This window comes from Cynocephalus volans, chromosome 7 (assembly GCF_027409185.1).
Source record: "Cynocephalus volans isolate mCynVol1 chromosome 7, mCynVol1.pri, whole genome shotgun sequence".
Lineage (NCBI taxonomy): Eukaryota > Metazoa > Chordata > Mammalia > Dermoptera > Cynocephalidae > Cynocephalus > Cynocephalus volans.
In genome coordinates, this window is record NC_084466.1 from 108,603,112 (window position 1) to 108,630,242 (window position 27,131).

General features: G+C 37.6%; 1 protein-coding gene across 1 annotated transcript; it reads left to right on the forward strand.

Moving 5' to 3' along the window:
• Positions 1–906: 906 nt before the first annotated feature.
• Positions 907–26,184, forward strand: SLC16A9 (solute carrier family 16 member 9). The gene is made up of 5 exons (XM_063103479.1): positions 907–1,102; positions 11,939–12,082; positions 21,099–21,194; positions 24,691–25,608; positions 26,006–26,184. The coding sequence occupies exons 1-5, from the start codon at positions 907–909 to the stop codon at positions 26,182–26,184; spliced, it is 1,533 nt and encodes a 510-aa protein (XP_062959549.1).
• The last annotated feature ends 947 nt before the right edge of the window (positions 26,185–27,131 follow it).

The window sequence follows — 27,131 nt, forward strand, 5'->3', positions numbered from 1 at the left end:
AAGATAGTGGGATACAAAATTAACATAGAGATATCAGTAGCTTTCACACATATAAACAGAAGACAAATAGAAGAAATAACCCCAATTACTATATTAGCAGAAAGGATAAAATACATAAAAATACAATAAAAAATGTTGAGGAAAATATTCAACAGTAGGAACACAAAAGAAGACTTGAACAAATGCAGAAACACACCATGTTCTTAGAAAAACTCAGTACTATAGAAGGGTCAGTTCTCCTTAAATCAGTTTTTAAATTTAACTCAGTCATGATTTCAGATTTCTTTTTGAAGTAGACAGGCTGATTCTGAAGTTTATACAAAAAAGTAAAGAAACAAAATATCCAGGAAAATATTGAAAAAGGAGTTCAGTAATGGAGAGAGAAGGAAGGAACTTAGCCCCAGTAGAGATTGAAATATATTAAAAAGACTTTTATAAAAAGACTTAATAATGAAACTAATGTGCTAATGAGGTGTGAATAGACAGACCAATGGAACAGAATAGAAAATCCAGAAATACACCCATACACACCCAAGAATTAGACAGAAATTTCAAATGGCTTTTTACCTATGAAATGTTGGACAGTATTCCTACAGTGAGAAATGCAAATTACAACTACAATGAAATATTGTTTAAAAGTCAACAAATTGGGAAAAAATCAGAAGTTTCACAACACACAAAATTGCTGGGAATAATATAAATTTATGTTTATATTTAACTTGATATGTCAGTGATATTTTATTCTTTTCCATGGATGTCTTTAGAGAATCCTTTTTATTTTTTAATTTTTGGAGGAGGTATTTTAATCCAAAATACTGTGCCCTATCACACTGTCAATATAATTTTCTTTTCTGTTTGTTTTTGTTTAGGACCTGCAGAGAAGCACCTCCTTGATTTCACCTTACAATGGAATTTAAACAGTCACTTGATGGTGGATGGGGCTGGATAATTGTCCTAGTCTCCTTCATCACTCAGTTTTTGTGTTACGGATCCCCATTAGCTGTTGGAGTCTTGTACATAGAATGGCTGGATGCGTTTGGTGAAGGGAAAGGAAAAACAGCATGGGTTGGATCCCTGGCAGGTGGAATTGGCTTGCTTGCAAGTAAGTGGATAAATTTATGCCTCTCTTTACTCTAATCACTTAATTACATCTGCTGCAAGGCGGAGGAGGCTTTCTTTTTAAGTAAAACATGTATTTTCCTGCCTTCGTTAAGATTATAGCACCACTCTTTCACTGTGATAAATCTGTGTGCAAATACAGAAATTCCATAAGATAGTCACTCATTCATTCATTCATTTCTTTATTCTTTTATTGGCTACTATGTGCCAGGCAGTGTGCTAGATGCTGGAAGTGAAAAGATGAACAGCAGACATGTGTTCCCTGCCCTTAAGAAGATCATAGTCTAGTGAGAGACACACATAATGCCCTGAGTAAATATAAATGAACAGATGAAGGTAGTCATCCAGGTATGTCTAAGGTACATGGGTGACCAAAGGACCAAATGAAGCTCAGCAGTCCTCTAAGCAGTTTCTACATAGCTCATGATTACTCCTCTCTGATTCAGGTACATTGTGGTCAAATCCACTGTCCTATGTTCAGGACAACTTCATAAGAAAAATCTGACATAGCAAAGCATAGTCCTGTCTCACAACAATGATGTTATTAAGGATTTTAATATAGCCTTATGTATAAGATATATGTGATGTACTCTGTGTGTCACCAAAAGTAAGATTCTTGGTATATGGTTACATATGATGTAATAGAGATTTCTGTCGTCTTTAGAGAGAACAGTAGAGGATTTTCATTTTCTTTTTTACTATTAAAATTACATACCACTTCAATTTCTGAAGTTATAGTTTGAAGTCTGCAGTAATACGTAGTGATCATGACACTCTAACTTACTTGGAATTATTTAAGCACAAATGTGCTAAGATAGTGACCGACGTGAGGTCGGTAGCCCCGGGGTCTCTCGCTGTGTGCTATGAACTTGCCATGATTCATTAAGCAAAGTGCAATCTCTATTCTTATGGGGAAAATAAGGACATTGAATGTGGTGATTTGTAAGATATTTTTCAGCTCTAAAATAGTTTTATGAAAATATGCTTCAAACAAAATGCATTAGCCACATCTTCTTTTAAATATGTTGTCTCTCCTGTATATTAAAGGGAACTTTAAAAAGGCACTTGCTTTTGTTATATTACCTTGTTAAATTAAAAACAAGACAAACAGGACTTGAAAAACAATACTGGATCATCTGGCTATGTCAGATACCTAAATGTAACTAAACAAATGAAAATAATACTGCCATTATGAGCTCAAGAGAAACAGGAAAAGTTTGCCCAAGATTTATTTGAGAGAATTTTTCAGAATGTACCAAGTACAAAAAGTGGATGATAACTGATATGTTAGCAGAGGGATTTGAAGGTATTGATTTCTAGGAAACCCATAGTGGAGAGGAGAAAATTCTTTAATGTTCTCTAATTAGTCACCCTTTCTATTAGCAAATACTAAGTTAAACAAATACGTAATTACCTTGGCTTCCAGCAGGGGTCAAAGATTGTAATTGAAATATCTCAGTTAGCACATACTTAGAGAACAAAGCTTCTTTTCAGATGGCTGACCAGGTAGGAGTTGAGCGTTGAGGAAACTGAGATCTCCTTAAGGATGGGGTCAGAGCTGAGGCTGACTCTCTCTTTGGAAATTGAACGGCAGCTCTACACTTTCTCCATGTTCCTAGGTGGGTGATCACTTGTCTGAAGGGCAAGGGACAGCCCTCTTTACTTTCAGGCAGGCCTGGCTACATAATTTGAGGGCCCCAGTGCAAAAAGAAAATATGGGATCCTTGTTAAAAAATTGTTACGAATTTCTAGACCATGACAGGAAACCAAGTCTAGGCTCCTTCTAAGGTCTGGGACCTGAGTGACTGCGTAGGTCAGAAGTCCAAGAAGCCAGCCCTGCCTGTAGGGGCCAGAGAGACAGAGCATCTTACCAGAATTCAGGGAGAGAACAAGCACTTGGGGGAGCTTGGGGCTGAAGTCAGAGGCTAATTCAAGTCCTGGCTCCACCGCCATTTAGCTGAGTGAGCTTGTGCAAGTTACTTAACCTCTCTAGGCCCAATGTCATCAGCTAGATGAGGAGGCACTCAGGTTCAGTTACCAAAGCTTTTGAAGGTGAGAATAGAAAAAAGAGAGCAGAGGGTTCAAGAATGAGGAAGTGTTAGGGAAAAAAATATGGTTGAAGAGCCGCCCCTTTGGGGGGATGTGTGCATGTGTGTTTGCACTTTAGAGATTGTGTCCAGATTTGAGCATAGCTGACTCCACTGAAAATATCTGATGTTGGTCTCCCTTGGTTCTTCATCGCATAAATTAAGAGACAAATCCTGAAAGCCGTGGTTATATGATAGTAGCAAGCAGTGTCTAGCGCTGTGTGAGCCACCTTGACCATCCACTCTCTTGACAATTTTATTCTAGAGAAACAAGTAGATCAGTATTACCTTGGAAGTGGGACAAGTATATTTCATGTTGGTGACCCAAATGATTATCAGTGGTTCTTAATCAGGGAGATAATTAGAATCATCTGTAGAGGAATTTCAGCATATACTGTAATTGCCTGGATTTGACCCTCTGACATTGCAATTCAGCTGGCCTGTGATGGGCCCAGATACATGAACTTTTTTTTAAGTTCCCAGAATGATTTTTATTTGAGAACTATCATTGGCTTAATCCCTCTTACTTAGATTTCAATCTTGCACTTTTTGGTAACTCTCTGATATACAATTTGCTTTGACTATTTTCATTTACAAAGGGAACTACTGTAGGTTTCTGCTTGGGTGTGGCACTGCTCATGCCATGTAAATCATGAAAAATAAATTATGTGTCCAATGACCCTGGTTTGGGTGCGGCTGTGGTGAAAAAAATCTCATAAATAGGCATCTTTGTATCCTTCCTGATAGAAGATGAATTTATACATATGTGTATACATATCTAATATAAACATCCTTTTGATAAAAGATGAGCATTATATACATTCATGTATATAGTTGTTCTTCAATTCAGTGATATATATGAATTTTTCAAGCTTGTCTAAAAAGCTGATTTCCTTCCCATCAGTGTGTCGGGGTGTTGGGTGGGGGGGTCGTCCCAGGGATGTGCATTTTAACTAGCTCCCCAGTTGATTCTGATGCAGGAAGGTCTTGCAGTATCTGAGAAATGTTATTTTCTTTACCCAGTTTTGTCTGGAGAAGGCCTGGTTGGTGTCATCTTTGACCAATTCTGTGATCCAATCTCTGGAGCTTTATAACTGAGCAAGGCAGAGCGGAATAAGTACATTTGCCAAGCAACATAAAAATGCTACTTTTCATGTACTTGTCCCTTGAGCTCTCTGAGTGTCCCTTGTGGGCCTGGCTCAATACCAGTCACTTTCACTTAGTCTATCTTAGTTGACCCGCATAGCAATGCATTGAGGTGGGTGTTATTATCCTTAAGATTTAGTGACCTGCCCAAGGTGAAGCATGTTCTCTAATGGGAAGAGTGCCACCTGAGCTCAGGTTTTTCTGACCTGTTAAGCCCGTTTCTTCATCTTTAAATTGGAGATAATAAAATTACCTACCTTATATGGTTGTTTTGTGGAATAACTTAGATGATGCTTTGCATATGGTAAATGCTCCGTAAATATTAGTTATTAGAGAAAGAATCACTCACAAACAAAATCACTCTCCCAAGAAGTTCCAACCAAACTGTAGAAACTACAAAAGAAAGCGATCCTTCGGGATGAAAGACAAAGACATTTCTTGAAAAGATTATGCTATGGATTGAATTGTATTCCCCAAAGTTGAGTGTATTAGAAACTTAATCCCCACTGAGACCATGTAAAGAGGGTGGAAATTATTATGGTAATTGAAAGGTAGGGCCTTGAAGAAGTGATTAGATTGTGAGCACTGTACTCTTGTGTATGGATTGAACTATTCTTGAAATAATGGGAGTGACTCTGGTGGCTTTAAAAGGAGAGTGAATGAGGAGGTTAGTCTCCCTGCTCTGCCATTCTTGTCATGTGACACCCTGTGTTGCTGCAAAGCCACCACCAAAGAAGGCCCTCGCTGGATGTGTTCCCTGTACTCTGGACCTCCTAGCCTCTGAAACTATAACAATAAATATTGTTTCTTTACAAATTACGTGGTTTGAGATATTTCTGTTATAGCAACACAAAAACAGACTAATAACAGATGGCAGGATGGAGACTCGGAACTTTGCCAAGATTGTGCCTAAGCATCTGGCATTTAAAGGCTCGCTGTTTGTCTCTGACAACCCTGGATTTGGACAGTAGCTCATAATGGCATATTAGAGCTACGAAAAGATATGCAATTCTGAACACTGCACTCTTCATAGCCTTACTTAATTCCTTCTTGCAACTTGAATAATTGAGGAGAAAATACTTCTTTCCCTCACCTGAATTCTTTGTTTGTCCTACAATCCTTGGGATAAATAAAGCTGGGTAGAAGGATCCTCCCCTCCCACGTTATACTTTGCGAATGAGCTCATCCTCGTTACATACATTCATAGGGTCTCCCCGGTGCTAGGAACGCCAAGATAGGAGACACAATCCATGTTTATGACGGGTTTGTAGTCTTAGAAGAGAGACAGAAAAAAAAAAAAGCTACTAGTAATTCAAGACTTTACAAATACCAAGAAGAATAACAAGGCAAGGCAGTCTGGGGTTCTATAGGGACAGGCTTTGAGGTGGGCTGTATGGGAAGATGGATTGTCACAGGTGCACAGGCAGGGAGAGGGCAGTCCATGCAGAGTCCTCATATACAGAGGCCTGGAATCTGTACCGCAGATGATGCGTCCTGGTGGAGTAAATTTGGCTGGAGAGGAGGGATTGTGTTGGGAGGTATGATGGTCAGTTTTATGTATCGACTGGTTATAGATCCCAGTTATTCAAACACTAATCTAGGTGAGGCTGTGAAGGTTTTTGTAGATGTGAATAAAGTATTTAATCAGTTAACTTTAAGTGAGGGAGATTATCCTAGATAATCTGGGTGGACTTGATTCGTTCTGTTGAAAGGCCTTAAGAACAGAAATGAGCTTTCCCAGAAGAATAAATACTGCCTGTTGGCTGCAGCTTCAGCGTATGCCCGAGAGTTCCAACTTGCTTTTCCTGGTGGCCCGCCCTACGGATTTTGGACTTGACTAGCTAGGCAAGTACAGCCTGGCCAATTGCATAAGCCAATTCCTTGGAATAAATCTCTTAATACATATTTCCTACTGCTTTTGTTTCTGTGGCTGAAACCTGACTGAACTAGATAGAGAGGGCTATCATGGCCTTGCATTTGTTTTACGATGAGCTTAAACACCCTTGGCTAGATGTCATTTTTCAAATTTAAGGGAAAGGGAAGGGCAGTTTTATAGACAACTGAGTTGCTGAAACAGCAGTGAGATCTTTCATTCTGTAGTTTTGTACTCAAAGCAGATTTTCTAGTTCCCACTTGCCTCCCTTTTGCCCTTAATTCCTCCAATGGCCTTCAAACTCATAGTATGAATCAGCAAACATATCTCTAAGTTAATATAGTGAGTCAATGTTGTGTAGCCAACTCCATTTGCTGAATGAGTTGTGCTTGCTGGCAGAGTTGGGTTTCAGCATTATCCCCAAGCACCACTGTTAACTCTTTCAGGGAGGACTGAAATGCTGCTTCCCAGAAGGATTCTGTTGCATTGGCCAGGTATGCAAGGCAGTTTCAGGACTGGTGAGAATAACAACTGAGTTTTGGTTAAGCTTTCCGTCATCTCTATTATATCACCAAACCAACCAACCAGCAAGGCAGTCAATGTATAAGAGATCAAGGATTTGAGTGGGTGTGGCTGTTTAGTGCCTTTTTCTTTTTCAGGGAGCTGAACTTGAGATTCACGGTCTCAGCTGGAGCAAGGAGTAAGGAACCTGCCAGTTAGGAGGAGCCTACACCATGGGCTCCCTGCACTTTAGGTGGAAGAGTAGGGCTCTCCCCAACTTAATAGACCGGCTCTCTTAGGAAATCCTAGCTCCTTGCTGCATGGCATGTCCACGACCTGGTTACTGCTCTATTTTATTTCTCACTGTACCATTGGCCAATTTATGCATTCAATCCAGCAGTCCTGGTCATCCTTCCACTTGTGGGACTCTCTGAAACTTTTTGGGAGAGAGAAGTGCATGGAGGTTGAGTTTATTTCTCAAAGGGAATAATTTCTTTCCCAAAGATATAATAATAACTACAAACTGGAAAACCATAATTACGTTTCAGTTCCCTCCGTTCAGAATGCATTTTCATCCCTTCTGTTGATACAACCATACATCGTGGCGTAGTTCAAGGCTCAGTTGCTTGGCCCAGGGTGATCTCTCTCTTCTGAAATCTCCAACTACACAGCCTAAACCTTCCTTTTGGTGTGTATTGCCTGTGGCCTTGGGTTTTAGTTTAACTCTTGATGTGTGTTTGTTTTGCCTTTTGGTCTAGGTTCTGGACTGTGTGTGGTTTTCCCTGTGCACCCTTTCTGGTGCTGTGCTGTCTAATGCAGTGCACGTATGTGGCTATTGAGTACTTGAAATGTGGCTCATTTGCGTTGAGATGTGCTATAGGTATAAAAAATGCACACTGATTTCAAAGACAGTACAAAAAAGATTGTAAAATATTAATGATGTTGAAATGTCAAAACGGTAATATTTTAGATATATTAGGTTAGGTAACATATATTATTAAAATTAATTTACCTCTTTTTATTTTTCTAAAGTTGTTATGAGAAAGTTTAAAATTCCATGTGGCTCAAACCTGTGACTCCGTGTATTTCTATTGTGCAGCGCAGCCCTAGTGGATATGTGGTAAACAGTGAAGGGGTGACAATGGTCAATTATTCCCTTTTCTGTTTGATTAAATATAATGTTACTAACATATTTTCAAATTTTAGGTAATGCATTTGTCTTCCATGCTAACTTTAACAGCCAGCAAAAATCAAACTGTGTCGTCTCTTCCCAAATTACCCTGAAGGGCTGAAGGAAGTGGTCATCCCTTTCTTTCTGACTTCCTTAGAAGCAATTTGTCCTCCCCCTGTCTCCAAATTCACTTATGATCCTTACAAAACATTTTTTCAGCTAGAGTTTTCAATTTCCTTCTCCTGGCTGAAATTGCTATCGATCAGTCTGACTTGTAGATAACTCGTAACAAAGGATTTTCTATATTTTGTTTTGTTTTGTATTTAAGTGGCTGCTGTGCTCAAAATCCCATCATTATCCTCCTTTCTTTCTTCACTCCTCACTTTGGTTTGTAGGATTATTTGTTCTCTCTAATATACAGGTTTTTACCTTTTTTGAAGGAATTTGTCAGCATTGTGCCCAAGTTTGCCAGGCCAGTATGCGGGAGGGTAGAAGATGTTTTACGGGCCCTGCGCCCTACCTAGAAAGGATTGAGCTGTTCACTGCCAGTGCCCCATGCTGTCATCTGCCTTCCTCAGGCCATTCTTCTGGGCTGACTGCCAGCTCTGCCACTTGACAGTTCAGCCCAGGACTTTCAGTTCAGCCAACCAGGGAAGATTAATCTCCTAAACAGGAGGGAGTAAGAGCAGTAGTGGCTCCCAAACGCCAATAGCGATGAAAGTCATTCCACAGCTGTAAGTTCAAGGAAAGCTTTCAAGGCAAAATGAATATAAAGGACGTGAAGGTGGAGGGTTTGTGGGTGTGTGTGTGTGTGTGCTTGTGTGTGTGTGTGTGTGTGTGTAAGATTCTCAGTATCTTCTCACTATTTTGTATTTTATTCTGAAATTATATCCTTCTCACTATTTCCTTATTAAAATAGTCCTTCTCTAACAAGGTGGTGGTGATAATGGATGGTTATTCGATTTTAAAAATGTCATGTTAAAATAAAAATTTAGCAACCTCTCCTTTTTGTTTTTCTAAAATGTTTTAGGTCCAAAGGTGTGGAATTTCTGGTTTATGTTGTGGGTTAACTAACTTTTGTTCCTACAGTCCCTTCTTGAAAGTGAAAGACCTGAGCAGCATGAGAAATCTCCCCCAAGTAGTCCTTTGGTTTAATTTTTCGCTTGATACTTGCCCAGTGCTGAGGAGTTGTACATGGTTTATCATATTAGAGAACTTGCATGTGATTACAAAGAGCTAAACATATAAATATGTCATGATTTGCAGATGTCACTTGATGGTCACTTCCAGTTATACTTTGCCCTAATTGTTGTTGATGAAATATGAGGCTATTGTGGTTAAATCATGGAAATCAAATCTATAAGTACTCTTGTTTTAAGGATGAGGGTAAAACAATTTGCTCTAAACTTTTAAATACCAAATAATCATAAATGTGATGTTTTCATCTGCCCTAAATTTTAAAAACCGTGTACTCTGTAAGATATTAACAAAAGTACATTGGTGTTCTTTACTAGTATTTTGATTCTAGAAAAAAAATTAAGATACTTATTAAGATACTTTTCAATTGGGGAGATCACTGGGCTGTCTTTCGCCTTCCTTGCCACTGATTAGCTGTGGATTTTTGGTCAAATCACATGATCTTTTTGAACTCCAGTTTCATCATTTGTAAAATGAGATGTTAGGACCATTTCTAAGGCCTCTTTCAGCTCTAAAATTCTTTCTCTTTAACCTCTGACATCAAGATATTTTTCTCTTAGTAAGCAGCAGATGGCAGTGTGAAAGTACAGAATTAAAAAAAATAATTTCAATTTGCTGTTTTTATCTGTCAAAGAATTTCTGCTCATTTCTTCCTAATGCCTAAATTTTTTTCAAAGAATCATGTGGTAGGCAAAAATGACTTAAGAATTTACCACATCATTGATAATGTTATATATTTTATAACACAGTGGTTTGGTTGTACATGCTATGGAAATTATTACCCCTCATCCTTACCCCCAGACTTCCAAACTCTGGGTTTCCTTGTGGAATTAGCATGCATTAAGGAGCATAGATTTAAAATCCTATTTTGAGGTGAAACTTGAAACATTTCAAGTATGCCAGTAATAATCTCTGGGTGTTTAAATTCCATTGTGCCTGTTAAATTCATAAACACTGACTCTCAATGTCAATGCAGTTTGGTAAACAATGGAGAAGGGTCATGTCTTTATGCTGTCAGACATAGGTTTATGAAATTTGACTCTTAAAACTATTTCTATTTTTGAGGTATGCAAATATTTCTCATTGGATATACAGACAGCTTATGATAAGTTTGGCCTTTCGAATGGATTTTCCTTTTAAAACACTGGCACAGAATATTCCCCTCTGTTTGTCATATGAATATGTCAGTCTGCTCTTTTGCACTGGCTCACACAAGAGGTTCTGAAAATGGCAGGGGCCAGTTCATGGCCTGGGAAGAATGTGCGAGAGCCACAGGCATTGGGAGCAACGTGGTATCCCAGTGGTTACAAGCTGGTCTTAAATACGTGCGTAAGAGATTCTCTAGTATTGAGAAGAATGTTGGGCTGGGGATGTTGGATTCTGCCTCTGCCACTTAGTAACAGTGAGACTGTGGATGGATTCCATCTTTTCCCTGTTTGAGGTCACTTAAAAAAGAAGTAAAAGATACATACAGAAAAGTGTATGTATCATGAAAGTATAGCTCCATGAATTTTCACAAACTGAACACACCCATGTAATCAGGATGATTGCACCAAGAAACAGAACGTGAGCAATACCCTGGAAGTTTGGGTTGCTCTCTTCTGATTTTAACTCCTCACCCCCTACCAAGGAAAACCACTGTCCTGACTTCTAACTGAAGATTAGTTTTGCCTGTTTTTGTACTTTTTACAATTGGAATTACATGGTTGGTATTTTTTTGTACTGGATGTCTTCCCCTCAACATATGTTTGTGACATACATACATACATGGGTGTAGTAGATCATTCATTCTTATTGCCCATTGAGCAAATGTACCAGAATTTACTTGTACATTCTACTGCTGATGGACATCTGGGTTTCTTTTTTCTAGCTATTATAAATAGCTCTGCTGTGAACATCTGTGCACATGACTTTTGGTGTAGGTATTTCCATGGGGGCTATGCATAGAGCTGGAACTTCTGGGTTTTACAGAGATGTTCAGCTTTAGTAGACAATGTTGCAGTGTATGAGAACTGTGCTTGCTCCACATTCTTGGTAACACTATTGTCTGTCTTTAGCCATTCTGGTGGGTGTGTGTTTTGAAAATTAAAGATCATAATTTGTACCTTGAAAGGTTGTTGTCTCAGTTAGGGTATGCTTCTCTTTGCTTTCAAGTCCTGGCTCTTTCTTCTACTGTGAACTTGGACAACCTCTCTGAGCTTCAGTTTCCTTTCATGTAAAATAAGACTATTGGGCTGAATAACCCTTAACGGCCTTTTATTTCTAATATGCTAAGCTCTGCAATTCTGGGTGCTTTCCAGGTAGAGTGCTAGTGGGAAAGAATTTCACTATCACTTAAATTCTATTACATGAGCATAGCCCACTTATGCATAGAACAAGTCCTGGTAATGGTCACTTTTGCTTGTCAGTCAATAGTGCACACTACGAGGTGGTCACAATTATCATTCAAGTTTTCAGATGAGGAAACTAAGTCACAGAGAGATCAAATAAGTTGCCTGAGATCAAACAGCTAGCAAGTAGTAGAGCTAGACTTTGAATAAAGTCTGACTCCAGAACCCCCATTTCTTAACTATGTGATTTTATATCCTGAAACTTTAATTTCTTTATTTAAAAAAAACAGGAATCACGATCGTATCGACCTCTCAAGGCTACAGTAAGATTAAAATGAAATGGTATTGTCTACGTGAAGTACCTCACATAGTGTGTGGCACATCGTAAGTGCTCAGTTTATGAGTGATGTTGTTTCATGATGGAAAGAACCATTTTGAACTTATGATGGATGGATCATGAGATTGTGGGAGGGAGGTTACTGCTAAATAAGTGATGGCTTTATTGTTTTTTTAGGTCCTGTCTGCAGTGTCTGTGTCTCATCTTTTGGAGCAAGACCCGTCACAATCTTCAGTGGCTTCATGGTGGCTGGAGGCCTGATGTTGAGCAGTTTTGCCCCCAGTATTTACTTTCTGTATTTTTCCTACGGCATTGTTGTAGGTAAGGAATATGGTCACTATGACTTTTCTAACCTTTATGACTTACATGTCATTTCACCAGTGTCAGGTTTATTATTCAGTTAATATAAGGAGTGAAAATGCTCACTAATAATTTATTTTCAATGATCACTTCACCAAAAATTGTTGCTTTAGTAAAACATCTACCCAGTGAGTCAAATTGTTTGAAAGGATGAATACATTGTAACAATCCACATTATATCTCCTTCCATGGCACGGGAAAGTTTTTCATCTCAGCCCTTGTCTCTATAGCACAAAAAAAGAAGAGAGAGAGGGGGAACATAAAACTTAGATCACACTGACTTCCGTCACTTTTCACCAACTTAGCAAGTGGCCCCTTTCCTACTGTGCAGTCAGACGGGGCTCTTTTGAGCTGTTTGTGTCATGAGCAGCTGTTTGCATTCCATGGCATCTGGAATACCAGGCCCAAATCAAAAGCCACAGCAGAAGTAAAAAGTAGATTTTAAAGCACTTATTATTATTATTCTTAAAGATAAGGCGTGAAGGAAGAAAACTGAGTGGTGGGGATGATTGATGACAATCTTGGCTACAGGAAAGGAAAGAGTAGAGGGCTCAGGGCCCAAGAGCAGTGGCAATTTTGGGGAGATGTCTTTGTGATGTACGATACTAATTGTGATACTACCACACTGGGAATTTCTAGGAGCTATTGGTAGTGAATTTGAAAAAGATGACCTCCAGCTTTCAAAAGTTTTTTCTTAGTGTCTGGAAGAACCTAATTGTTAACTGCCAATATTCCGCTTTACTACTTGGGAATATTTCCCCAATAATAAGTAATAGAAGTAGTAATGGTTAATATTAACTGAATACTTACTATGTGCTAGAGACTGTGCTAAATGTTTTACACGATCTCATTTCATCCTCACAGGAAGGCATTTTATAGAGAGGGAAAGTGAAGCCCAGAGAAGTAAAAAAATTTCTAACTAAAGGGACCTAGCTAGGAGACGTGGGGTTGGGCCCACTCAGTCTAGCACCAGAACCTGACTTCTTTTACATTTTTGTAGTAATTCTTGGTGTTTTTAGAACTCTTAAAATTTATTTTAAATTTAACTATGGTCTTAGTCAGTTTTCTGTTGCTTATAAGAGAACACATGAAAATGAGTAATTTGTAAAGTAAAGAAATTCATTTCTTACAATTCTGGAGGCTGGGAAGTCCAAAGTTGAGGGGATGCATCTGGTGAGGGTCTTCTTCCTTGGGGACTGTCTGCAGAGTCCTGAGGTGGTGCAGGGCATCACATGGCAAGAGTGCAAGAGCATGCTAATGTGCTAGCAGAGGTTTCTTCTTCTCCACCAGTTCCACTCCCATGATTATCCTTCAGTTCATTAAACCAATAGACAGGTCATTTGTTAGGTCTTTGAGAGCAGGCAGTGTATAAAATTTGAGAGTCTTCTTTAAATAATAATTTTGTATTCTTGTCTAAAATCATGAAAATAAAAATGTAGATATCTGTGTTTATGCATGAACATTGGATTAATTCTTTTAGGACAACGCCCTTTTCACATACACAATTGAGTCATTATGCCATATTTGGGCATTTTCCCCAAACTCTGTACTAACTCTTTAAAATTTCATGAGATTTTACTCTTGTACATGGTTTCAAGGTTAATCTAGGCATAGCCTTTATCAGTATATATCCAAAGTAGTCACTGACTTAAAAATTGATAAAAAGTGAGTGAGATCATAGCATTTACATCATCTATAGGGAAAAAAAAATGAATTTTTAAAAAGAAAAAAACCTTACATTGTCTATGATTTAAATACAGTTGATTGTTAATATAAATAGTTATATATAAAGAGTGAAAATGTTCACTAATAATGGAAGAATAAGGATGTATAGGAAGAAAAAGGCAAATTAACTAACTCTTATAACTAAATTTCGACATTTCTGTAGGAATGGAGAAAGCTTCACCAACCTGTGAAATTGATTTTGATTTGGCTCATACTGTTGGAACCATTTGATTGGTAACCCAGCCTCTCCCTTAATCCCCCAACCCATGACTTTATAGTAGTATGTTTAGCTGGTGGTGGAGTTACAGGGCTTTCACTTGGCTTTCCCCACTGTGATAACTCTTGGCCAAGGAACCAAAGAAAAATGTAGGGGTTTATACCAACTATCATGTACATGTGCTCTTATTAAATATCAGGGGCTGGGGAAATGACTGTTAGATGGGTGTATAGACTGAGTGGACACACTGTGAGCCAGACTTGGACCATGATCCCATGTGTTACCTGGCCCCTATATGAGCCCACTGTAAGAGGAGAACTCTTCAGGTCCCCAATTAACAATTCTAACTCAAATCCTGTGTCCAACAATGCTCAGAAGGTATTTCACTTTCCCTAGTGTACACTTATCTAAGTAAATGGCCAGGGTTCTCTTTGGGGAAATGCTTAGCTTATTGTTACGTGTATATTTGTCATTATGTTTATTGTGATGTCCTTCATCCTAGAGTCCCAGCTTCTCCTTCAGTTAGTGGATTCTGAGTCAGAAAAGAGGCTTGGGTCTGAAGACTGCATATGACTTTATTTGGCAATAGGTTCTGAATCTCAGTGACTAGGAGGAAACTGTCAGCTCACAGAGAAAGCCCTGGACTTTGGGTCAGGTGATGTGGGTTCTGTGAGCTTGAGCAAGCCCTCTGTGAATGACATGAATGACTGTCCCCTCACCTGTGAAGGCAGGCTCAGAAACCTACCTCAAATGCACCTTGTGGGGACTAGATGAAGTCAAACAAAATAGAATTAAAAAGAAAATAAATAAAAAAGTTGGACTGGATTTTAACTTAAAAAATCTCTCACTGTGGTAATTATTGGGCCCTATGAGCTATTCCTTGCTAGCAAATTATTAACTGTTACTACCACGGTTGTCTTCTTTGTGGCTTTATTTCATTAGTAGCCTCATGGTATAGGACTCAAAAATATTTGTGGGTAAATAAACGCGATAATAATGAACAATGACACTTCCATTCTGTCACCATTTGAAGTAGGATATCCAGTTGAAAAGGAAGTGACAGGAAATTATTAGTCTAAACTCATCTCCTTTCTGTTTGACGAGCTCTTTAGAAAAAACAAGAAAGATTCAGTCTAATGGTGACATTCGTTGAGCAGCAATTCTGTGCAGGATTATATCCCAAGGACTCTCTTTTTTTCCTCTTTTGCAATTTTAGATTTTATTTTATTTTATTTATTTCTAAATACTTATTTATTTTTACTGCGTACATTCTAAGATGTTGTTGGAGGGGAGGGGGTAAAGGGGGTGGGTCTGTCCCACTGCTGGCTCTGCTGCTGGCCTGGTTGCGTTTGGTGGGGTGGGGCTGAGGCCCTTGGCCTACTGTCGCAGGACCCTGGAGCTTCCTTATTTTATCTTTTATATTTTAACATTTATTTGTACAAGGACTTTCATTTGTCTGGAATGAACTAGGTGGCTTCTTAAGGTAGACGGTATGGCACAGGGAAAGAGCAAGCACTAACAGGCAGGCTCTGGGATCGGATCATGTGGGTTAACCTTATTTTATCCACTTGCCAGCTGCAGGACTATAAACATTTTTCTTAACTTCTGTTTTCTCATTTTTAAACTGAGCATAATAATAGCATCCATCTTGAAGGGTTCTGTGAAGATTAATGACATAATGCAATGAATGTTAGATAACATAACCATTATTATTAGTTTTGTGACCTTGGGAAATTACTTAACCTCTCTGAGCTTCCATTTTTATGTTTTTATAAAATGGAACTAATATAACTTCACAGAGATATTGTGACTGTTCAGGAGATAATACAGATAAAGAGGCACACAGGGATGTTTAATACATATTTATGTCTTTCTCCTTAAACTCCTTTCTGACTTCTTAGTTCAAGGCTATAGCAGCAGTTTTTGGCTACTGAAGAAGCTCTATTGAATCAGAAATATGTGTATAACAGATTAAAAAAATATAGAAAAAGAAATTAAAGCTATATTTGATGTTTATAATCTAAAATATTAAAAGAATACTAAAGTGTATTAACTGGCATAATTCTGTTTTACCATTTAATTGATCTTTCAAAAATATAATCTTGAAAATATGATGTAATCTTGTTTAAGTTTTGTAGCTGAAATAAAATGGCAGCTTGCCAGTTTTTAAGTGACTGCAAGCCACGTGGCCAAATCTGGTAATTCAGGCTCCTATTTTCTCAATACCTTTACTAAATCAGGAAAAAGACAGTGTGGTGGGAGACTTGGAATACGATGGGTAAGGGGTGGTGGTGCAGGAAATGCATCCTTAATGAATTGCTCAGGCTTCTTTCTAATAATTTCTTTCTGCTTTTCTGAAAAGCACAACTTATTCAATTCATTGCATTCTCTTTTGTAAAGAACATACTGTTGCTTAGCTACCTGATTATGGTTTTCTTAACATTCTCTTCTTGATTTTTTGAAAAATTTAATTTCGTCTTTGTTTCTTGATAATATTGGCATAGTTTATTGAGATTGGGCAGGGAAAAAACCATGTCCATAGATAGTCTGATTCTCTCACTCTAATTAAAGCAAATGAGGCAAAGGCCATTTTCTGCATATTAACTTCAGCAGAATTACGGTTATATAATCCCCCACCCACTTAAATTGTTATGTCATTAAAGATAGTCTTTTACCTCTCATAGATGTGCAGTTTTAATAAGTAATTGTGATTTTCTAATATAGTTTGAGTCTATAGCTACATGATGCTATAATACTCTGTTCGAAAAGTGAAAAAATATACCAATATAATGCTATTTTTTAGTACTTACTATAGTCCAGGCACAGATACTACATCTTTTCATTTTTAAATGTCTCTCAGTTCTTGTGAGATTGTTTTAAAGATAAAGAAACTAAGAATTAGAGAGTATAAGTGATTTTTCCAAAGTCACACAACCGATTGTCTTGTTGGGGGGATAGACTTGTAAATATGTAACTTGTAACACAGAACAGTAAGGACAATGTGAAGTGAAACCAGGGTTCAGTGCTGGTGTAGAATGGGTGGTGGGGGGAGAAGGGTGCCAGAGGAGGCTTCATGTGGGCATTACGCTTGAGCTGAGTCTTGAAGCACAGGTGGGATGCGGTCAGGTGGATGAGGGTTGGAAGGGGAGTGAAAGTGGTGTGAGGAGGATATTCCAGGAACCCAAATGCCCAGAGGCATGAGATAGAAGGGATAACATTCGTCTTTTTATACATATTTGTTAAGGAATGCACAAATCTTGTGAGGAGGTGCAAGTGACTCGAAGCATGGTGCACAACGGAGGCCAGATGATGAAAGGTTTTATGTGGTCTTTACTGCAGGAGCGTGGCATGATGAGGACCGTACGACAGCAGTTTAGGGGATAGATTGGTGGGAAAAGTACTGGAAGATGAGACAGCTGATATGAGGCCATACTTCAGATCAGAAACGATGAGGAGGTAAACTGAGTCAGTGTTAGAACAGAGCAAGACGGAGGTTGCTCATTTAAGCAGTGGGTGTGACAAAGAGCTTGTTGCCTGCTTTGATGGGGGAAGATGAAGGCAAAGAGACTTCTGGAGTTTAGTCTCACCTGAGGTATGTGAAATGGAACATAACGTGTGGAAAAGAAATGTGAGAACATCAAAATATATTTAGTTTTTCCCTATTTAAGTAAAGGGAAAAATGATGTTTTACTAATGTTTATTCCTTGAATTGTCAGCAGTACAAGTTTTAAAATCATTATGCTCATACTGAAGGTTGATATCCAGAATTTTTTCACTGCTAAGGGTCTGATCAAAACTGGCTGGAGATCAAGGAATGCTTTAAGGTAGTGGTTTCCAAACTTTTTAGTCTGGGGACCCCTTACATTCTTTTATTTAGGACCCCAAAGAGTTTTTGATTATGTGGATTATACTTATATTTATTCTATTAAAATTTTCTGTATTAAAAGATAAGAAATTTTAAAATATTTAAGTAATTCATTTAAAGATAACAAACCCAGTACATGTTAACATAAATAACACATTTAGTTTGAAAAATAGCTCTGTTTTCCAAAAAAGCAAAATTTAGTGAGAAGAGTAGCATTGTTTTACACGTTTGCAAGTCTCTTTTAATGTCTGGTTTCATAAAAGACAGCTGGATTCTCATATTTACTTTTGTACTCAATCTGTTGCAATACATTTTTTGATTAAAGTATATGAAGAAAGTCTCACACAAAGATGTAGCTGGAAAAGGGAAGTGTTTTTAATAGTCATCTTAGGTAATTCTAGATACTTTTCTTTGATACTGTACCAAAACTTGGTAGTGATAGTTTTTTAAAGGTTAATTGCAACGTGGAACCTGATACCACATCAGTATACTTTCTGTACTCTGTTATGTTAAGTCCATTTGTTTATTCTGTATTTGAATAGATCTTCATTCAAACTTGATTTTGTAACATCATGAATTGGTTATTCGTTCACTGAGTTATGCAAGAACTTAAAAATATTAACACATTTCATTGTAAAACATAAAAAAATCACTTTTGTTAATGTCACCAACAAGCTCATCAAGCACATCAGAAAATCTTTATATATTGGGAAGCTATCAAATTCATGGTGGTGGATACAAGTTTTCTAAAACTACAATTTTTGGCTGGAAAGGTTGAATTTTTATCATTGGTGACAATTGCTGTCTGTTGTTTCCCTTGTTTGTTTTCAAGAATATGTCTGCCAAATACCCAAGGTCGAATAACCAGTTTGTCTGTCAGACATTCTTTCAAATAAAAACAGTGCTGTATGTAAAAAGTGGCTATTTTAGCTGGCTATAAAACAACTGCTTACATACTTTTCCTTGCAGCAGTAGTTATAATTCAGATGAAGCATTTAAAACAAATTTGTTTGTTTTTACTGTGAGTATATGGAGGTGAAACCCATAAGGTATAAAGTTTCATACAAATTTTTTGATTTGTGCTCAGGCTTTCGCAGTTTTACTAACCATCTCTTTTGCACTATCACCATAAATGTGAACACAGTGAAAAAAGCAGACATCATCTCAGCATTATTATAAAAATAATTCTGGCTTCACAGACTCCATGAAAGATCTCAGGAACTGTAGGGGTACACAGACCTCCCTTTAATAACTGTTGGTTTAAAGTCATCCTGATGCAGAAATGGAGAGAGATCATTCCACCTTCTGCTTTTTAAGAAGTTAAAAAAAAAGGCATTTCAAATTTCTGCTACATTAAAAAAAATAAAAGGAATAATCTTATCTGAAACCCATCTCCTTGAAATCACTTTAAAAAATTATTTCTTTTTTTATGTAGCTGGCTGGTTAGCTCAATTGGTTAGAGTGGGGACTTGTAACATCAAGGTCAGAGGTTTGATTTTCCCAAGTGACCAGCTGCCAAAAAACAAACAAACAAACAAAAAACAACCCAAACTTTCTTTTTTGTCTAAGGTTAAAAGTTTAGAAGTTGCTGTTCCAATTTTTTTTTAACATTGGCATGTAGTAATCTGAAATGTCTTTTTTCATGTCTCCAATGCCTAATATTTGACAGAGCCCTAAACCAAATCACAGAAAAGTAAATTCATTCTCCCTCCAAAGGCTTTCAGAAATGTAGTTTCAGTTCAGAGTGACACTTTTTGGCTTCACAAAATTGATTGTTCAACAAACGGTCTTATTTCATGTTTTAACGTGTCCTACATGTAGTAATGAGAACTCTATGAACTAATCCAGCTCATTTTAGTTAGTGAGATAGTATTTTTTCGCTTAAATCATACAAAAGGCTGCTTTATTTTTAAAGGCTTAAAGTGTAATTGTTTTAATTTATATCGTTTCTTTAAGAAGATTTTTTATGCAATCACAGATGATCATCTGAGTGTTGGTTTGTTTTAAGTGCCAATTTCCTAAAATGTTTACACAATACATCTGTTAAGCCCATGCATTCCTTTTAATCATAGTTCGGGTAGCTCTTAAAAGATGAACGTGATCTTAATAATCGCCTAGTGGGCCATGGTTAATATTCAGTTTTTAGGCTATGGCTTATGTGTTGTTTTTAGAGTGATGCTCAAGGATAGATAATGCTGCAGAAGAAAGGCAAAAAGTAAATGAGTTAGAGCAAAGGAAAATTTAATGAAAAACAAGGTGTGGTTGTCGGGTACTTGACAGGGAGGAAAAGATTAAGTTGACAAGAGCCTTGAAGATGATCTGGAGGTAAATATTAGTCTTGAAAACCAAAAAGGGAAATTTAGTTGCAACAATTTTTTTTAAATTATAGAAGAATTTCAAATTTACAGAAAAGTAGAGAATAGTATAGTAAACAACCATATGCTTACCACTTAAACTTAACACTTGTTAGTATTTTGTTGTATTTCCTTCCTTTTTTCATTTTTGTGAAGGTATTTTACACTAAATTAAAGATGTCACTACATTTTACTCCTAAATAAGGTAGTATGCACCTCTGAAAGATAAAAACTTGCAAGTATAAATTTTACTGTGATGGCATGATCTGAGAACCCCCACGGACCTGCCTGAGGGTCTTTGTTTTGCAGACTGGGTGTGCAAGCCATGAGCTCTAGCACAACAGCTTGGTATGATGAAGGGGATTTTTAAAGGTTGTTTAGAGGACTTAGAGGAGGAAGAACACTGAGCTGAGGGCAAGGACGGGGAAGAGAGAAAGACATCTAATGGGCAAGTTTGATTAAATTTTGTTATTTGGTGTGTGATTTAACCATGTTCTCTATCTCCCCATAATGTCTTAATTTACATTTACATTATTCATTCATGCTTTAGAAATTGGATTATTTTTTGACTTTTTTGACTTGACTCTGACGTTAAGGTGAGTGTGGGGTAAAAAACGAGCCTGCCCAATGTGTCTATTGGGGCTGCACAGCTAACATGGGAAGAGTCTAGGAATCGATACTCTAAACAGTTTTAGCCAGTCAGTAACAGAATGTCCTATTGGAGATACTTGTTTATTCCTTTCTTTCTTTCTTTTTTTTTTTTTCATTGAAGGAATGCAGTCTGTCTGAATTTGTGCAATGTCTTCTTATGCTTAGGTCTTGGATGTGGTTTATTATACACTGCAACAGTGACCATTACGTGCCAGTATTTTGACAGCCGCCGAGGTCTTGCGCTTGGCCTGATTTCAACAGGTACCTTTTCAAAATAAGTCAAATCGTCACTATTCAGCCGTGTAAAAAAGTTAAAAGTTACCACACACAAATATGCTTAACCAACCATTACCCCATTACCAATCAGGTAGCAAAATACTTTTTTGTTTTGTTTTGTTCTTTTTTTTTTTTTTTTTTTTGTTCCTGAGACAACAAGGTGATTCCTGGTTGAATTGAATTGAGCTGGATATTTACCTAAGGTAGGTCCTAAGGAAGCCCTGCCAGGTGAGGAATGTGAATCATGGTCTTAGAGGAGACAAGGTCTGAGTCTGAGAATATGGCTATGGTAGAAATGGGAGGAAGAACTAAAAACACAGAAGATGGAGAATCCAGAGCAGTTGAAATGCAGTTTAAAGAAATTGTCAGGATCTCCCACAAATGTAGGAGGGAGTGTGACAGTAGACATGGCAGCTTACAGGACAATGGGTCTCGCCTACAGTATCTTCTATACAGTGTAATGTAGAGTTACAAGCATAAACCCTGGAGCCAGGCCTCCTGTTTTAAATCCTGCTTCTGTCACTCACTAGCTATCTGGTGTTCTGTGACTCAGTTTTCTGAACTGTAAAATGGGCATAATAATTAATAATAATCCATCACATCAAGTTATTGGAAATATTAAAGGAGTGTATGAGAAAGGCATGTGGCAAGGGCTCTAAAAGTGTTAGCCATTATCATTCTGATCTAGGTTTTCCTTAATGTCCCAATTTATTTGTGCCAAAGATGTTAGAAATTGTATGCTGTGAGAGCTGTGCCTGCTTTTCAGTGAGTCTAGAGAGGAGGGCATAGGGGCCTGGGCCGTGGCACATTACTTTGAAAATGGAGCAGCCACAGACAGTCAAGATTTTGAAGGAGTTTTAGTTTCAACTCACAGGGAGCTAGGTGAGGCGAAATGAAGGACAGGCATGAATCCACCTTTCAGTGAAACAAAAGTCACAGTAGAACTTTTAAAATTTGAAAAGAAACACCAAATCAAAATACTTGAAGTATTATACTTAGTTGAAAAAAAGGAATGTGGACATGAAAGGAAGGTTTGGGGAAACCTGTCTTCCACGGTGAACAGGGGTTGGTAAACTAAAGCCATGGGCCAAATCTGGTCTACTGCCTGTTTTTGTATGGCCACAAGCTAAGAACAGTTTTTATGTTTTTAAATAATTCAAAGAAATCAAAAGAAGGACATTTCATGACATGTGAAAATTATGTGATATTCAGTGTCCATAAATAAAGTTTTATTGGAACACAGCCTGCTCATTCCTTTACGAATTGTTTCTGTCTGTTTTCATGCTTCAAGGGCAGAGATGAGTATTGGGACAGAGATCGTATGGCCCACGATGCCTTAAATATTTACTCTCTGGCCCTTTACAGAAAAGTTTATTGACTGCAGGTATTAATGAGTTGATGAAGCATGAATGTTCCTGTCACAGTTTCAGGTTCCCTGAACACCAATTAATATGTTCCCTCTTTCTGATATGTGTAATGGAGACACACATGGAGCACACTTAGTGTTTTATTTCACTTTGCCCTTTATAGTAATCATTTTTAAATGAGAATGTTCTTTTTGAAAATTTAAAATTACAGTTTTACGGTTTAAAAAATTCCACAAGGAAACTGTACATCACTTTCCATGGCCCTGAAAGAATTCCTGCGTCTTTCTAAGCCATGGCCATGTTCTCGTGAGAGGAAGGCTGGTTAGGAAATTAGCCTCCAAAGTGTAATTGGACTTTCCCTGCCCTGTCATATATTCAGCATATCATAGGTGTTCAATAAATATTTGTTGAATTGATATGTTTCTCTTACATTTCACGATGTTAACAGATAAACTTGGCTGGTGAGCAACGGGGAAGTTGCTTATTTTCTCAGCTTAAGGTCAAAAGAGAGAACTTTCAAAACACCAAGAGCATTTTGAAGTGTTTGATGGTGTGACGCTTTGTTAGGATCTGTATAGAAATGGTGTTCGAAAAAATCATGAATTACTGTTAATGGGCGCTAATGCAATATAACAGTACATGAGGTCACTCTGCTATTTTCAAGTCTTTCAATTTGTCTTCTAAAATGTTTTTAACTTCTGAAGTACAGTAGGTACCACTTTTAAGAAGGTAAGGAAAGCATTAAGTTTGTCTACTATTATTACTTCCCAGTAGTCAGCAAAGAGATACTCTCTTAGTAGCCACAAAAAGATATCTTAGTAGCCACAAAAAGATACTATTTTAACTGCCATTACATTAACACAAGCCATTAATTATCACTTGCATGCAGAGATTTTTTGTTCTTTGGGAATGAAGAAATTAACTTTAAATATCTGACAAAGGGATGACTGAGGTCCCAAAGAAAAACATTTTTTCACAACTCTAAGACATAGAACCACTTGGTTATTTGCAAGAATTTTTGATAAGATGGGTTTTTACAGCAAGGATGTCCATGCCTCTGAGTTTGGTCCCGCAGGCATCTTGTTGGGGTTATAACATAATTTGGTACAGACCATGTTAAACATGCACTCAACCTATTTAACATATCTATTTTTTTTAACAGTTCTATTTTTTTCTGCTTTTTCATGTGATGTTTCCCAGTGATATTCAAATTTTAAGATACTCAATTTTTAAAACGTTGTAATCAGAACCAGATGAGAATGGTGCAGATTTATTGGGCTGAAATAACTTGGCATGCCAGTGTGTTTAGTGTGATCAGTGCTACAAAGGTGGCATAATCACACTGTTACACAATGTACACACCAGCATAATTCATAATTTAAATACCTTATCATATTCCACTTTTCTCATAGTCTTATTAATGAATTAAAAATATGATTCACTCATTCTGGTGATTCAGCAATGAATTTGGACTATCGAGCCATCATACATATCCTAAAACTACAATATATTATTCATCTCAAAAAATAAAATATGGGGCCGGCCCGTGGCTCACTTCGGAGAGTGTGGTGCTGACAACACCAAGTCAAGGGTTAAGATCCCCTTACTGGTCATCTTTAAAAAAAAAAAAAAAAAAATTTGCTTTTCCAAAGGGAATAAATATATAGCATGGACCCTATAATATGTGCAAAAAAAGTAGTTGCATAATGATATTTGTTAAGAATATGGGCCCCTGAAGTCAGACTGACTGTGAATCCTACTTGTGCCATTTGCAGCCTTGCGATCTAAGGCAAATTCCTCAACCTTTCTAGCCCTAGAGTCACTTCATCTGTAGATCAGATCTACCCAACAGGATTATTAAAAGGATTAAACCAGATTATGCGATGTAATGTACTTAACTGTCTGAACTATAAATGCTAATTCTTAAATGTTCTATCAGTATTATTATTATTGTTATTATCATCATTATAGTCAATATTCATGTTGTGATTTTCAGATGAAAGTACACATGAATGACAGTATAAAAATGAATTGTGATACTATGAATGCTTGTCCTGAGAGTCCCAAATTATAAAGATTCAACTAAGATTCAACAGTTCCCATTTCTTTTTTAGGTTCAAGTGTTGGCTTTTTTATATATGCTGCTCTGCAGAGGATGCTGATTGACTTCTATGGACTGGATGGATGCTTGCTGATTGTGGGTGCTTTAGCTTTAAATATATTAGCCTGTGGCAGTCTGATGAGACCCTTCCAATCCTCTGATTGTCCTTTGCCTAAAAAAACAGCTCTGGAAAATGTACCAGATAGATATTCCACTTACAATGAAAAAGAAAAGAACCTGGAAGAAAACATCAACATTCTTGACAAGGGCTGCAGTAGTGAGGAGAAATCCCAGCACACAGTAGCCAATGGTGACTGGAAACAGGAGAGTCTACTTTACAAAAACCCCATGACAACGGCACACACAAAAGAGCCTGAAACGTACAAAAAGAAAGTTGCAGAACAGACTTATTTTTGCAAACAGCTTGCCAAGAGGAAGTGGCAATTATATAAAAACTACTGTGGAGAGACTGGAGTTCTTTTTAAAAACAAAGTATTTTCAGCACTTTTTATTGCTATCTTGTTTTTTGACATCGGAGGGTTTCCACCTTCGTTACTTATGGAAGATGTAGCGAGAAGTTCCAATATGAAAGAAGAAGAGTTTATTATGCCTCTTATTTCCATTATAGGCATTATGACAGCAGCTGGTAAACTCCTTTTGGGGATATTGGCTGACTTCAAGTGGATTAATACCTTATATCTTTATGTAGCTACCTTAATGATCATGGGCCTGGCCTTATGTGCAATTCCATTTGCCAAAAGTTATGTCACGTTGGCAATACTTTCTGGGATCATAGGGTTTTTTAATGGTAATTGGTCCATCTTCCCATATGTGACCACGAAGACTGTGGGAATTGAAAAATTAGCCCATGCCTATGGGATACTAATGTTCTTTGCGGGACTTGGAAATAGCCTCGGACCACCCATTGTTGGTAAGATATTTATCTTAAAGTTAACCCATTTTACTGTTCTTCATTGTGACATCTCCAGATTAGAAATTCAGATTGTAGTAGGGCACAGATTTGCACAAAATAAATCTGCATGGGATGTCTCATGGTCATGATTTATTCAAGAAACAGTTCAGAAAGCCAATATACTTGCCCTGGGATTAATGTGCATTCTTCATTTGGGAGAAACTCAGAATGCCTGCTATTGAAATATCTGAGAGCTTCTACTCTCCTAACTCCCAATAGGCCACATTGGAAGTAGGTGGAGTAATATACAGTGTATCCTAATCCTAACTGTATATAAAATTGATGAAATTAGGGTATGGACTTGACATTCATACTATTTTTATGAAACTCACTTTTTTTCTTACTGTCTTTTCAGGTTGGTTTTATGACTGGACCCAGACCTATGACATTGCATTTTATTTTAGTGGCTTTTGCGTCCTGCTGGGAGGTTTTATTTTGCTGCTGGCAGCCTTGCCCTGTTGGGATTCATGCAACAAGCAACCCCCCAAGCCGGCTCCAACATCCTTTTTATACAAAGTTGCCTCTAATGTTTAGAGGAATATTGGAAGGCACTATTTTTTTGCCGGTTTTATACGATATAGTAAAAAATATTTTAACAAACTCTCAAGCAAATTCTCTGGAGTCAAGACTGTTTTCTCAGAGCAAAATTTCACTGTGGCTGACTCTGAATGAATTTTTTTTTAAACCCAGCCTATTTTTTATATACTGTATGTGTAGCCTCTATCTCCTGTATATTTTTTTCCTCTTTTTTTTTTCGAAGGAGTGGGATTATTCTGTTTTACTGTTATTCATTAGTTCTTAACATTGTAAAAATTGTGGCCAGTCTCAGAAGGCTTTCTCTGTGTAAAGAAGCATTGTTTCTCTGCTGACTCCATTAGGTCCACTACAAGGCACCCAGAGGGGTCTCTTCTCTTTTAAAATTGATGCAGGTGGTGTGATGGAATATGGGTAACGTCCCACTAGGGAATAAATCACTCTTCTCTGTGTTAGACTAGCTAGTAAACAGAAGACTTCAGGCCAGCCAGGAAATGGAAGTGGTTACTCAAACAGCATTAAGAATTGCAGTGGAGCAGACTGATCGTTTTAAAACAAATAGAGACTTTAACTTACAGACACCAGCTTTCATTATCCTACCTTATTTCCCTTGGTGCCCACTGAGCATGCACGGTTTCAATTCCTAAGGCATTTGCTGAGATGCAGGCCAGCTGCAAACAGAAGAGCAGTCACTGGGGCCTTTCTTCATTGGGCCACTGTACCCTTGCTTACTTTTGTTTGCCAGCATCCAGTCAGCTGAAATTTCCCACGAAGAGCTGATTTTACCTGTTTCCAAATTGGGAATACATTTCTCAGTCATTCCATTCTGGCAAATGGGAAATATCCATTTGCTTTGGGCACAGTGAGGATGGATTGCAAGTCCTTGCATATCTGCCTCATGAAGCATTTAATTGCTTCTATCAGATTTTACCACTATCAAATTTTAA